This window comes from Tachysurus fulvidraco, chromosome 3 (assembly GCF_022655615.1).
Source record: "Tachysurus fulvidraco isolate hzauxx_2018 chromosome 3, HZAU_PFXX_2.0, whole genome shotgun sequence".
In the NCBI taxonomy this organism is placed as follows: domain Eukaryota; kingdom Metazoa; phylum Chordata; class Actinopteri; order Siluriformes; family Bagridae; genus Tachysurus; species Tachysurus fulvidraco.
In genome coordinates, this window is record NC_062520.1 from 20,653,867 (window position 1) to 20,666,561 (window position 12,695).

The 12,695-nt window shown below is 35.3% G+C and overlaps 1 protein-coding gene across 1 annotated transcript; it reads left to right on the forward strand.

Moving 5' to 3' along the window:
* Positions 1–2,296: 2,296 nt before the first annotated feature.
* On the forward strand, positions 2,297–12,172 carry polr3glb (RNA polymerase III subunit GL b). The gene is made up of 8 exons (XM_027149839.2): positions 2,297–2,479; positions 3,512–3,668; positions 8,237–8,366; positions 8,828–8,896; positions 9,909–9,968; positions 10,926–10,993; positions 11,169–11,285; positions 11,401–12,172. Exons 2-8 carry the CDS (start codon positions 3,549–3,551, stop codon positions 11,485–11,487), a joined length of 651 nt encoding a protein of 216 aa, XP_027005640.1. The 5' UTR covers positions 2,297–2,479; positions 3,512–3,548; the 3' UTR covers positions 11,488–12,172.
* Positions 12,173–12,695: the final 523 nt, after the last annotated feature.

The following is a 12,695-nucleotide window of genomic DNA, read 5'->3' on the forward strand; positions in this document are numbered from 1 at the left end:
TTAAGAGGTATTATAGTTTGAGATTTTACAAAATGCCATTTTTAAAAAAAAATTTGAACAAAACGAGAAGCTTCTGGATGTAAATTACAAACGTAGACTGTACCTGACCACTTTTAATGTGTCTCCTAATGACTGTACACAGATCATATTATATACTATATATCATTTATAGATCAGACTGTACATATAATATTAGCATCATTAACCACTTAAATGATTGTCTTTTTATTCAGATCTTCAACTTAAATATTAAAGAATATGTATTAATATGAATTATATAATAATTACAATAAAACTTATATATCTGGTATGTATACTGAGTTATTTTTATTACTCATTTGCTGGGTTTATTTTGCTGGGTCACTGTGACAAAATGTCAAGTTTTATTTTCTGAAGGTTTCCGTGTTTTTCCATCAGGCTGTCTGATTTCTTTGCACCTCTAAACTGTAAATGTGTGTGTGATTGTCTGTGCCTTGAGATTCAGAGTATATTCCACCTTTCCCATTGTTCTTCTGGATCCACTGCAACCCTGAACAGGTTTAATTTATTTAATAACTTAATATTAACTATTTAAAATATCATATGTGCATACAGTGTCTAGGGGAAGTTTTCACCCACTTAAAACATTTTTATGGATTTTTTTTTAGTTACATCCTGAACTGAAGTAGATTTGAATGAATATAATGTTTAGCATTTAAAATCACTAAATATTCTGTTATTTTGATTTAGAAAAATGTTAAATATACAGAAAAAATTTATGTGTTGTTTTGGTTGCATAAGTATTCACTCTCCCAGGTCAAAAAACGGTAGAAAATTTGGCCACAATTACATTGTCTAACATATATAAACACCTGGAACCTGATCCATTGTTGTTCATTCTTTTTGACCGAAAAAGCTCTGTCAGTTGTATGTATGTATGTATGTATGTATGTATGTATGTATGTATGTATGTATGTATGTATGTATGTATGTATATATGTATGTATAAACAGCAATTTCATGTCTTTCTGCAGATCCGCAATAAGGCTTTGACTTGGCCATTCTAATGCTTTCATGTACCAAACATCTAACTTCTGCATTTAAAAAATAAAACTAGTGCTTGTAATTTTTATATTATCCAAGCAGTATGTTATTAGTGTAAAATCTATATAATTCCTATGCCAAATAATATGAGTATTGATGACATTTTTAAGTTAAATGCTGTTGTCATCATAAATATTATTGTAACATACTATTCTTGTGTATACTGTGTAATTCCTCCAAGCATGAGAGAAATGTAAAATAAGAAAATAGCAACATTTTGTCTGGCTGATCAGTATCCAGATGTGTTCCTTAAATGAAACTTGCTTCTTTTGATATGTTTTAAGGCCTGTGTGTTATAGGCACCTGGCCCTGGCGGGTAAATAACATTTAATTAATCCCTTGATTATTTGTCAATTATTTATTTTAACATTCAGTGGCAACTATGAATTATTCATTAACTGCTGTTAAACTAATGATATATGTATGATTACAAGTGTGAGGAGTCTGGTCATGCCAAATAGCCATGAGAGTTTAAAGTTGACAGGACTCCTCTTATTAGAGTACAGACATTGAAGTCTTTAAAACTGATACACCACTGAACAATCTTCCTGTAATGAACATATCTGGGTAGATCCCTGATCTACCTGCCACATGCTGGTACTACCCTATCTCACATTTGTTTCATCTGGAGAAACACTGATAACATCCATTATTAATCAAATAAATAAATAAATGAAATAATGATTGGCCACAACATATTAATGTCCATGACTTAGTAACAAGAGGGAAGGGGATAAAGTTATGGCCAAAGCTTATAATAAAGCATGATCAGAGTGAAGGCAGGAAGGATGTGGCCTTAAGCACAGCCCAGAGGAAAGCCTTTTCTGCAAAATCTTGGAGCCACTATGCTCTACGCTACTCCCACGACCCAGTTCTAGTAATTTATAATATATAGTATATAAGTAACTTATTAATATGTCATGACAACACGTGAATAAGTTATGGCCACGTATTGTTTTGTTGTTGAGTAGTCATATCACAAATGGGGCTCTGTAGTATCATGGTTTGGAAGCAGAAAACTTTCATTCCTTTGGTGAGTTACTGTATAGTTTATTGACGGTATACAGGCATGCAGTAAGCGTGTTGGTTTGTGATGAAGTCTGTTGCATTAAGACTGACAATCCCAAGCGCGCGCACATTGTTCGAAGAATCTACTGCCCCTGACAGCTTCTGATTGGCTGTGCTGTTTAGGGGCAGGACGCATTCTGATTGGCTGTACTGCCTCGCGATCTACTTCCTTACTGTATGATGTTTACGTTGCTTGGCGCGTAACTTCGTACTCGAACTAACCGCTCGGTTTAGCGTGCGATTTTCGTTATAACTATGTAGTTAATATAATTATACATTTGCATGCATCATTAACACCACCAGCTGAAGCGGTGCTGCTGCAGTACAGGTACGGTAAAGTTAGCATATTTTGCTAGCCGGCTAACTATCTTTTGTTTTTGTATTGGTTTCGTTTTTTGTTATATTAAAGACGTGTAATTTGCTTATATATGCAAATACAACTAATAGCTATAGCTACGGTTCTGTGATAAAGTGATACTTTTTGTTATAATTTAAGCTGAAATATATGGGAAAAAGTATACACACACACACACACACACACACACACACACATACACACACACACACACACACACACACACACACATATACATATAAGTATATAGGTGTATAAACATTTCTTTCAAAAATGTTAGGTCTGTACCACAATATCCAGAAATTCAAGCATCACAGATCCACCACATCTTACATGGGGGTATATGGTTTTTCTTCTATATAATCCCACACAAACATCTAGCTGAAGTTCTACTGTTAATGAAAGAAGTTCAGTAACAAACATTTTGTGGCTTGATATTAAAACGTCTTCTTTCTTTTTTTTGAACCCTAAACGCTTTATATACACTTTTATAGAAGTGGCACCTAATATTTGTCTACTGAAACAATTCTAAGAATCCACTAAACTGCACAATTCTGAAATTGTGACCTTTCTATAGATTTTTGCTTCTGAAAAAAGGCATCATCAAAACAACAAAAGAGTACAACCTCATATTTCATATGCTCAAACGATGACTAGATGACTTACTTTTATTCCACCAGTTCTTAAGCGGTATCAGTAATTGTAGTAACATTTTTAAGGTAAATAGTTTCTCTTTATTGATTGGATGTAGAATTGAAATTGTATGTACATTCTGGTGCGTACATGACTGTATGGGTGCATTACCATCTTGAAAAATTACATCATTGTTTGGAAACAATATTTGGAACAAAGGACCTGATCACAAATTTCCAAATACTTGCTGGCAGTATTTGCAGGGATTCAAACTCAATACCTTCTGATCAGTACTCTAATACCTTAACCACTGAGCTACCATATCTCTGTAATGTTTTTTGAGTTACACTACTCTCTTTGGTCCATTTTCAGAAGCTACACCTAAACATTGGCTGAATATGAGCTGAGAATGGCGGGACGGGGGCACAGCAGAGGAAGAGCTCATCTTAGTTTTCCTGTGGAGGCAGTGGGTATAGGCAAAGGAGAGAACCTTCCACCTTCCACTGTCCAGCCTACACCACTGTTTCCTGTGAGTTGCTGTATGCATATGTAATGTTATCGAATGCATATTCACCAATATACAGTACACTCACTGTTCAATTTATTAGGAACTATATTGTCCACATGCACCTTCATGCAGATGTAATCGATTAATGTGGCAACAGCATAGTGCATAAAATGTAGATGCAGGTCAAGAGCTTAATTTAATGTCCACATCAAATATCAGAATGTGGGAAAAAGTGTGATCTCTGTGACTTTGATCATGGCAAAGCATGGTTGGTACCAGATGGGCTGGTTTAAGTGTTTCAGAAACTGCTGATCGCTTGGGAATTACACAAACAACAGTTTCTCGAGTTTACACGGAATGGTGTGAAACCCAGAAAACACTGAGCGAGGGACAGTTCTATGGGTGTAAACCCCTTATTGATTGGAGGGGTTAGAGGAAAATTTAGCAGCCAGGAAGGGTATTGTAACTCATATAATAGCTCTTGACAACCATTCTGCTAGTGTAGTGTATCCATCTAAAGGTTTGATGTACTGTGTGTTCTTAGATGCTTTTTTGCAAACTGTAGTTATAATGAATGCTTTTTGAATTGTTATAGACTGAGCTCAAAACAGACTGATAATTCTCTGTGGATAGTTCTCACCAGTTAGGTATTTTAGCCTGCAGACCCTTCACACACAGGGTGTATTTTTGTTTTTGTTTTTTCACACCATTCTCTGTGTTGTGTGTTAAATTCCCAGGAGGTCAGCGGTTTCTGAAATACTCAAACCAGGCCATCTGGTACCCGCTTCTGTGCCATGGTTAAGGTTGTGGTGTATCTGGCCAATAAAAACAACTCTGAGGATAATGATTTTATGTGCACTAAATATGTCCGTGCAACAATGACTTCATTATGAAATGCATAATATGGCATGTATCAACACATAACGCCTAATGAGTTAAACTTACAGTTTATTACAAAACATTTAGTGTTTTGATAAACCTGGGTCATTTTACACATTTCTTTAAAATACATATTAATTTGTATGCACTGCATTGAGCTGGATGTTCTGAAATTAGTTGTAGTTTCACTTATATATTAAATAAAATACCTATAGTGCTCATCTAAAATAGAGGTGACACAAATTAAAGTGAGTAATACGAATAATGATATATGTTAAAAAGTCCATGGTGCAGCACTAAACATTTGATAATATATATATTCTTTTCAAATAAACACCATAAAATTAGTTAAACCTCTTGTAGTAACAAAATACCTAAACTACTGAGCAAAGAACAAGGCAATAGATTTTTCTCAGAAGGGAGTCATGAAGACATATCACCACTGATGAGTGGCTTCCTGACCGACCTGATGATGGGAATCTTCTCACCATTTAATCACTGCATAACTCACAGCTGTGGCATCATAAGACTGACATGACACCAGGGCCTAGAGATGTCATTCTTCCTCATTAATTGCTTCTTTCTCCTGTTCAGGGTCTCTGTGGTGTATATTTCTAATTTGTTTATATTTTAGTAAAAGAACCACTCACTCACTCACTAATTTTCTACTGCTTATCCGAACTTCTCGGATCACGGGGAGCCTGTGCCTATCTCAGGTGTCATCGGGCATCAAGGCAGGATACACCCTGGAGTGCCAACCCATCGCAGGGCACACACACACTCTCATTCACTCACGCAAACACACACACTCCAGAGATGCCAATCAACCTACCATGCATGTTTTTGGACCAGGGGAGGCAACCGGAGTACCCAGAGGAACCCCCAAGGCAGGGGAGAACATGCAACACACACACACACACACACACACACAAGGCGGAGGCGGGAATCGAACCCCGACCCTGGAGGTGTGAGGCGAACGTGCTAGCCACTAAGCCACCGTGCCCCCGTAAAAGAACAAATTAATTTAATTAGAAAAATCTGTTGGCAGGTATAAACAAAAATAATGAAGCAGGGTAAGAATTCCTTTGAGGATGGGAAAGGGGGACTGAAAGAACTGTTCTAGACAAGGTTATGTTTGATAAAGGCTAGTTACCATTGTCAAAGTTACTTTAAGTTACAGGAGTCTGATAATGTTAACTAGTTGCTAGTTAAAAAGAATGCTTACTGCTATAAGGAGTCAGAAAACTAATAAGCTGTCTAGCTAAATGCTGTTAGAAATCATCTGACTAATGTTGGCTAAGCTCATGCTAAGCTCACCTCATTTTCATTACACATAATATTAATTATTTGTATATATTTCCGAATATTATGGTACAGTTATGGTACATGATGACTTCTCTTCACCATTTTCCTGTCAGTTGAGAATTCTCAAATCTTTTGTGTTGTTTTTCAGAATCCTCGGTTGTTATCCGGTTCTAACAGAATAAAATTAAAGTCTAAGTTACATTTATGGCATTTGGCAGACGGCCTGATCCAGAGCAATGTACAAAAGTGCTTTTAAGTCTATCGATGAATACATTAACACTAGTTCACTGGGTTACAGACTTTGGATACCATCAATCTAAAACACTTTTTTTTCACCTTCAGAGAGGCTAAAACTACTCCTTATTAATCATCTGAGAGAAATAATACGCATGGACCAACACTATAGGATCAACAATGCTATAACAATATAACAATATTCAAATTAAGCACAACTGAATTAAACAGATAGTGCACAAAGATCAGAATCCTACCTTAACAGAAGACACTATATTCAAAATAAAGTGTTAAAACACACATAAAGCGTTAAAGCACACTAGGTACTCATGGCAACTGTGTTAAATACCTAAAGGTTAACTTAAACATAATACAAAATTAGCCAAGCTGCTTCACCCAGGTTTTGAGCGTGGAGTGTTGTACAAATTGTCATGGATTTTGGCTGGTAAATTGTTCCAAGGTTGTTAGAGTTACTGTCTACAGGTAAAATCACAGAGACCAATGTTTTTTTCTTCCTTATCCAGAAATTAATATTTTAGAATTGACAGTTCAGTTGAATTCAGTTTTCATTTGTCTTTTCTATTCAAAGGTGCCAAATAAACAGATAATATAAAATTTATATAAAAATTTAGGGTGAATAAGACTTTTTAACAGTATGTATTTTTTCTCGTATAATTGCAATGCTATTTCTAAAGGGAATTTTTTGGAGTCTTTCTACCTCCCTGTCAGATACTGGTCTCAGGCATCTCTATAACTCTAAATCACCTACTATATAGGCCATGAGTCAGTGTCTGGTTTAGGTCCATAAATAGTTACACAGTGACACAATTTCTAGTTTGTCTCAGTTCTCCAGCACACTGAATTTGCAAGGAAGCAAAGAGAATGAGGTTGCATTGCATGTTGAAAGCTAGCACTGCACAATATTGATAAAAATAGCATGCCATTAAGCGTTTGAAAGATCTTTTTTTTTCTGACTGAATTTGTTACGGAACCTGAATTCCACCATGTAAATCAACTATCCCAAATGCTTATGTTTTTATATTAACTATTGTGCAAAAAGTGTAAAATAAAAAAAAACAAACTTCAATCTCAGACACCATTCTCATCAGTAGTCTTCATGGAAAAATAGCTTTAATTTATGTCACACTAACATAGTTAGGCCGAATCCCAGATTGCTTCTTGTTCAGTACTTCTGGTGTTGAACAAAGTAAGTAGTACACTACATGTAGGGCATGCCATTTGAGGTTTGACAACAGAAGAAAATGTCATGGAAGAACAGAGACAAATGTAACACAGCAAAATAAAATGTCTGACTTTGCATAAGGCTAAAAGTACCTTATACATTAAAGTGTAACATTGCTGCTTACCTATATTACATTTGCACCAAACTTGAGATTGAATCATTTTGTTTAAAATCAGACTGCAGACTTCTCACAAACATTTGACCAGCTTGTTGCTTTTGTCTGCATTTGATCTGACAACATTAGTATACAGTATATTTCCATGATTTTGTTACTATTTCCAACTTTTTTTTATTTACCACAGCCCTTCATGATCTTGTCAAATATAGAATCTAACATCATGATAACAATACAGTACCTTTAATTGGGCAGCCTGCTGATAACCAACAAACACTTAAACACAGTCCCCCAGTTCAGTGGAGCAAAATTTGTTTACTTTAAATAACATTTGTTCTGTCTAGTGGTTTTTATTTCCAGCATGTTTCTGGGTAGTCTAGTTTTTGCCCTCAGCCTTGTCTTTTTTAAGTAAAATGTTTGAAATGATTCCTATTGTTTAACTTAAGTAGTAAAAAAAATTATCACAAAAAAAGGAAACAGATCTACGATTCCCACTGTCACTCTTTCCATTATTATGCTAGAGGTGGCTTTCATCTCATCTGGTCACAAAATTATTACAAATATATGGGATGTACTGTATGCTAGCCACCTTATTACTGTGTATTATTGTGTACAGTATACATAGCCCAAAATTACATTCCTTTATTTTCTGGTGAATTGTTGTTTGTTGGGGCAAATTTCAGAGCTTCAGTATGACAATGCTTCTATTGCTAGAATGTGTATGAATATTGCTAATATTTGTAACAGCTATGATCACAATTTTGGTTAACAGCCTGACTATGTGTTCTCTGTCATGTCGTTTTAAATGGAAAGCTCTTGGAGCACAAGCCACTGCCATTACAGACAGGAGAAGAAGCAGAATATATGTTAGCTCTGAAGCAAGAGTTCAGAGGAGCCATGAAGACTCTGCCTTTCTACATACGACCTGCTGCACCTAAGAAAGGTCACTGATTCTCACCACACAGCAATATTTCACAGATCTTTACATCAGTTTTGTCATTTTTACCATTTGTCATTGGTTTTATTATTATATATTAGGCAGAAATTAGATCATTTTCTGGGTGTAGGTTATGACGTTTAAATCTTGTCGTACTACTAGGGTGTTTTCATGATGGAGCTGCCAGTGGTGCTTGTTATTGACCTGACTTGTGTGGATAGTTATTCAGTTATTTTCAGATAGTTTATGGTGGCACTCTTGCAAGTTTATTGATTTATTAATTTCTTGATTTTATTTTATACACTGGCATTTTCTATAGTGTACATTCCAGTTATAATTTATTTATCACCACCCTGTGTAGAATTATGTTAAAAATCTCATGATTCCATTATTATTATTATTATTATTATTATTATTATTATTATTATTATTATCATCATCATCATCATCATTATTTCTTTTGGCAGATGTGGAGCGTTACTCGGACAAATACCAGAATATGGAACCATCTGACAACACCATTGAATGGAGCCCAGGTACATGTTTTGTACATTTCAGAATAGACTTGAACTCAGATTTCTTCAGAACATAGCAGGGCTGGATGTTTAAATGGAGCTCAGTCTGCAGTGTTATTAATGTCACTGAGGTTTGTTCCATCAGATCATCATTCCCATGGAGCCTGAATTGACACCATTAATTGAATAACAAATTACCATGAAGTGAGGATTGGTTCTCTGCACACTAATTAAAAGCCTTATCTTCAACAAAGCTACTGGGAACTGTACTGTATTACAGGGACATTCAGATCCACATATTTGTTTATGTACTATCTTAATGTTCGTGTCAAGTCAAGGCTACATTTCCATTTCTCTCAACAGATGTAATGCTAGGAATAGAATATAGTTCCTTGTGTTCACGGAACTACATGTAACATAATACAGTAACAAACAGGAATGGAAATAAACAATAAGCTGAAAAACAATAAACAAACTTTATGCACTATAAATACTACACAGCAAACTGAATAGTATGTATACTAATAATTTGCATATTATTATATAATTGGATTACGTTACATTATATACTGCCCTGTATATTAATGAATTGTCATAAATACAATAAAATACAACTGCAATAAGAAAGCAATCAAACTTTAAAAGTACAAGTTGAATATTTATTACTTTGCAGTTTATTTTAGGGAATTGGTATACAATTTTGGTTACATTGAGTAACACAAACATTAATTTGGTCTTTTTATTTATTCATTATTTTTTTACCAGTCCCTCATGTGAGTGGTGTGCATTGTCAAGTGTGGACTCAGCTGTAGCTGTTCACATATTCCTCTTACTCCCTGAGTAATTTTTATTTTGCTTCGGAAAAAGGTCTCAGGCAAGCTTGTGCGTGTTATGATCACAGATCAGATGTTTTCCCCTTCAATTTGATAACTGAAGCCCAAACACTGTTCCTATTGTTTTTTTTCACATCAGTTTGCAGGAATGTTTCTTGCTGTATTTGTAATACTCCAAATGTTTATTTGTTCTCTTCCAGACTGGAAACGCTTGCCCAAGGAGCTTCGTGTGCGGGTGAAAAGGCCTCCACCAAGCGAGAGTTAGTGAGCTGTATTGTGCACAACATCCTGAACAAACACTTCCACGCATACAGAATAAGGCTGATTAGCAGCTCTCCTTTCTTCTCTTCAGAGAGAGAATTCCTTATCTCAATCCACATCACAGTAACCCAGCACACTGGGTGTGTGACAAATTTGATCCCCTGCTTCAGTTTTGCAGGCCACAGAGGTGACAGAGCTTTTAGAGAAACATTATGTCAGTCTTTAAATACATTTCCTTTGAAAAGCGAAGTGCTCCTGCTTATTAACAGTGTGAATTTATAAGTTGCTTTCTACCACAGCTGTGTGTCCTTTTGCAGCACTCAGGCCTTTCTGTAGCCAGGTTTCTTAAAAGAGGATAAATGGCATAAATTAGAGCACATGGAAGAGGCGGCCGTGTCTTCTTGGCTTTAAGTGTGGAAGGTAGGCTCTGACTCATTGCTGTCTCGGGGGAAATCAGGAAGACAGCACTCTGTGCCATTACACACACCTCCAAAATGAAAGGCTGCAGACAGAGCGGTGAACGATGCAGAAAACAAGAGATGTAGAGAACAGTGTGAGAGTAGCATGCATTTAGCTCATTTGTTATCTGCCTTTGTTGTATCTTATTGCCTTATAACATTTTCAACATGATTTTTGCAAACATAATACACCGCATGCTGCACACCTATAACGAAACATACTATCTAACCTTGGGTCTTTATTTTACATTTTATTCAGAAAAGGAGCATATAGCTGACATAATGTTTACAGTTAGGTTATTGACAATTCATAAATGCATGTCATTTCTGGAAAAAATTTTTTCCAGTGTTGTTATTGTGTGATTATTTTGCGTTTCCTTTTCCAAACTATGTTCTTTGCTGTTTGATGCTAACTCAAGCGGTTTACACATTATTTTTCTGTCCTTTTGTCTTGTACTAAGCAGAGATGGTCTTAGTTTTGTTAATTGTGTATTTCAGGAACCTCAGTCATTTCCAGAAGCCTCAAACAGCCACAAGTGGACAAAGAAATCATCCGCAAACTGGAGGTAGTGTCCTATTTTCCTATCATGCCAATAGCTTGCATATTATTTGTTATTTAACGGAAAGAACAGATTAAATCATTCAATCAGAGAAAAATCATTAAATTGTCCATTTATTTTCAGTTCTAAATAGCAATAGTTAATTAGTTTCACTAATTTCCGGTCACATATAATCCTTCAGACACTGGAGAAAAAAGAGGAGGAGGTGAGTTCTGATGAAGAAGATGGCCAGAAGAAAAAAACAGAGGATGAAGAAGCAGAGGGGGAGGAGGAGTATGACGAAGAAGAGTTTGAAGAGGTAAGGTTTCCATAGTGGCAGACAGGATAATGATCATGTAAGTGATGTGTTCCTGTTTCTCTTCCAGTCTGCTGTACAATACGTGTGTGTGTGTGTTTTATGTGTATTCAAACAGGAGACAGACTACATCATGTCATACTTTGACAACGGTGAGGATTTCGGCGCAGACAGTGATGACAATATGGATGAGGCTGTTTACTGATGCTGAACTACAAAGCCACAAATGATAAGCTGAGTGAATCCGAATCCTCCATGTATTAAGGACTGGCTGGATGGCTGATGATACCGTTGGGCAGCTGAGTTTATTATACAGAAACACATGGAATTCCCTTCACCATGAGGTTTTACATGACATACATTAGACTGCTTTTATAAATGAAATGTAACCTTGTGATATGCATCAATCCTGATACACTGTAAAATATACAGCTTTACTTACTCGGATGAATTTTCATCTGATGTCCATTTAAAAAAAAAACAACAGTATAAATGTAATTAACCACTTTGCAAATGTAACAGAAACTCATTACCTTGTTTGAAGTAATTGGTTGAATTCTATACATTAGTAATTTTAGGTCAGAAAAACATTTATTCAGCACCATATATTTGTGCGATCATATTTCAGAATGTGATCATGTCCTGTCTGAAATTCATGCAGTACATTACTGATGTTCTAAAGCGAATTTGTAGCCAGGTAGGTTGACATCTGTATATTTTGTTTCTCTTTAATAGCGTCATTTTGGACAACTTTTGATATTTTTATTGACATTTTACATGGTGTACAGAAAACAAGGACCACAATTTGTAAACATTTTTTAAGTTTTACACAATGTTGTTATTTGAATATTAAATGTAGTATTTTGAATATTAAATGTAGTATTTTGCAACATTTGGACTGATTTCTGACTGATTCCAGTACAGCACCTACTATAAATTTAGCAAAAAAAAAAGGTGATTGTTTTCTCTTACTGTATTAACAATAAACACATAACAATTATCCCAGATTTTAAAAATCTGAAATCGGTTATTTTAAATCTGGTTAATTTCCAGTGAATGTGAAAACTAATACCGGTTTATTTGTGAATCCTGTATTAAATTTGGGTTCACAGTGATTGAGATAAACAAAAGTGTTTCTTTAACATTTAAATACAGCATCCTAATGAATTATAGCTTCAAAAACTAATCAGAATTCACAGAATACTTCCATTTCCCACTTATCTCTAATCATTGCTGTATTGATATCCATTACATTTACATTTCTGGCATTTAGACACCTTTATCCAGGGTGACTTACAGCTTCACAGATCATGCATCATACTGTAATACTTAACTATACTTATATACTTAGCTAATTTTTTTTAGGCATTGCTATATCTAAAAAAAAAAACACTGGTTATTGATTATACTGTA

What these genes read in the sequence shown, in the direction of transcription:
- polr3glb (XM_027149839.2), top strand. Translation starts at nt 3,549, where the DNA reads ATGGCGGGACGGGGGCACAGCAGAGGAAGAGCTCATCTTAGTTTTCCT. An exon ending in ACCTGCTGCACCTAAGAAAG is followed by an intron (nt 8,367 to 8,827) that starts GTCACTGATTCT and finishes TTCTTTTGGCAG; the next exon opens with ATGTGGAGCGTTACTCGGAC. An exon ending in AAGGCCTCCACCAAGCGAGA is followed by an intron (nt 9,969 to 10,925) that starts GTTAGTGAGCTG and finishes TGTGTATTTCAG; the next exon opens with GAACCTCAGTCATTTCCAGA.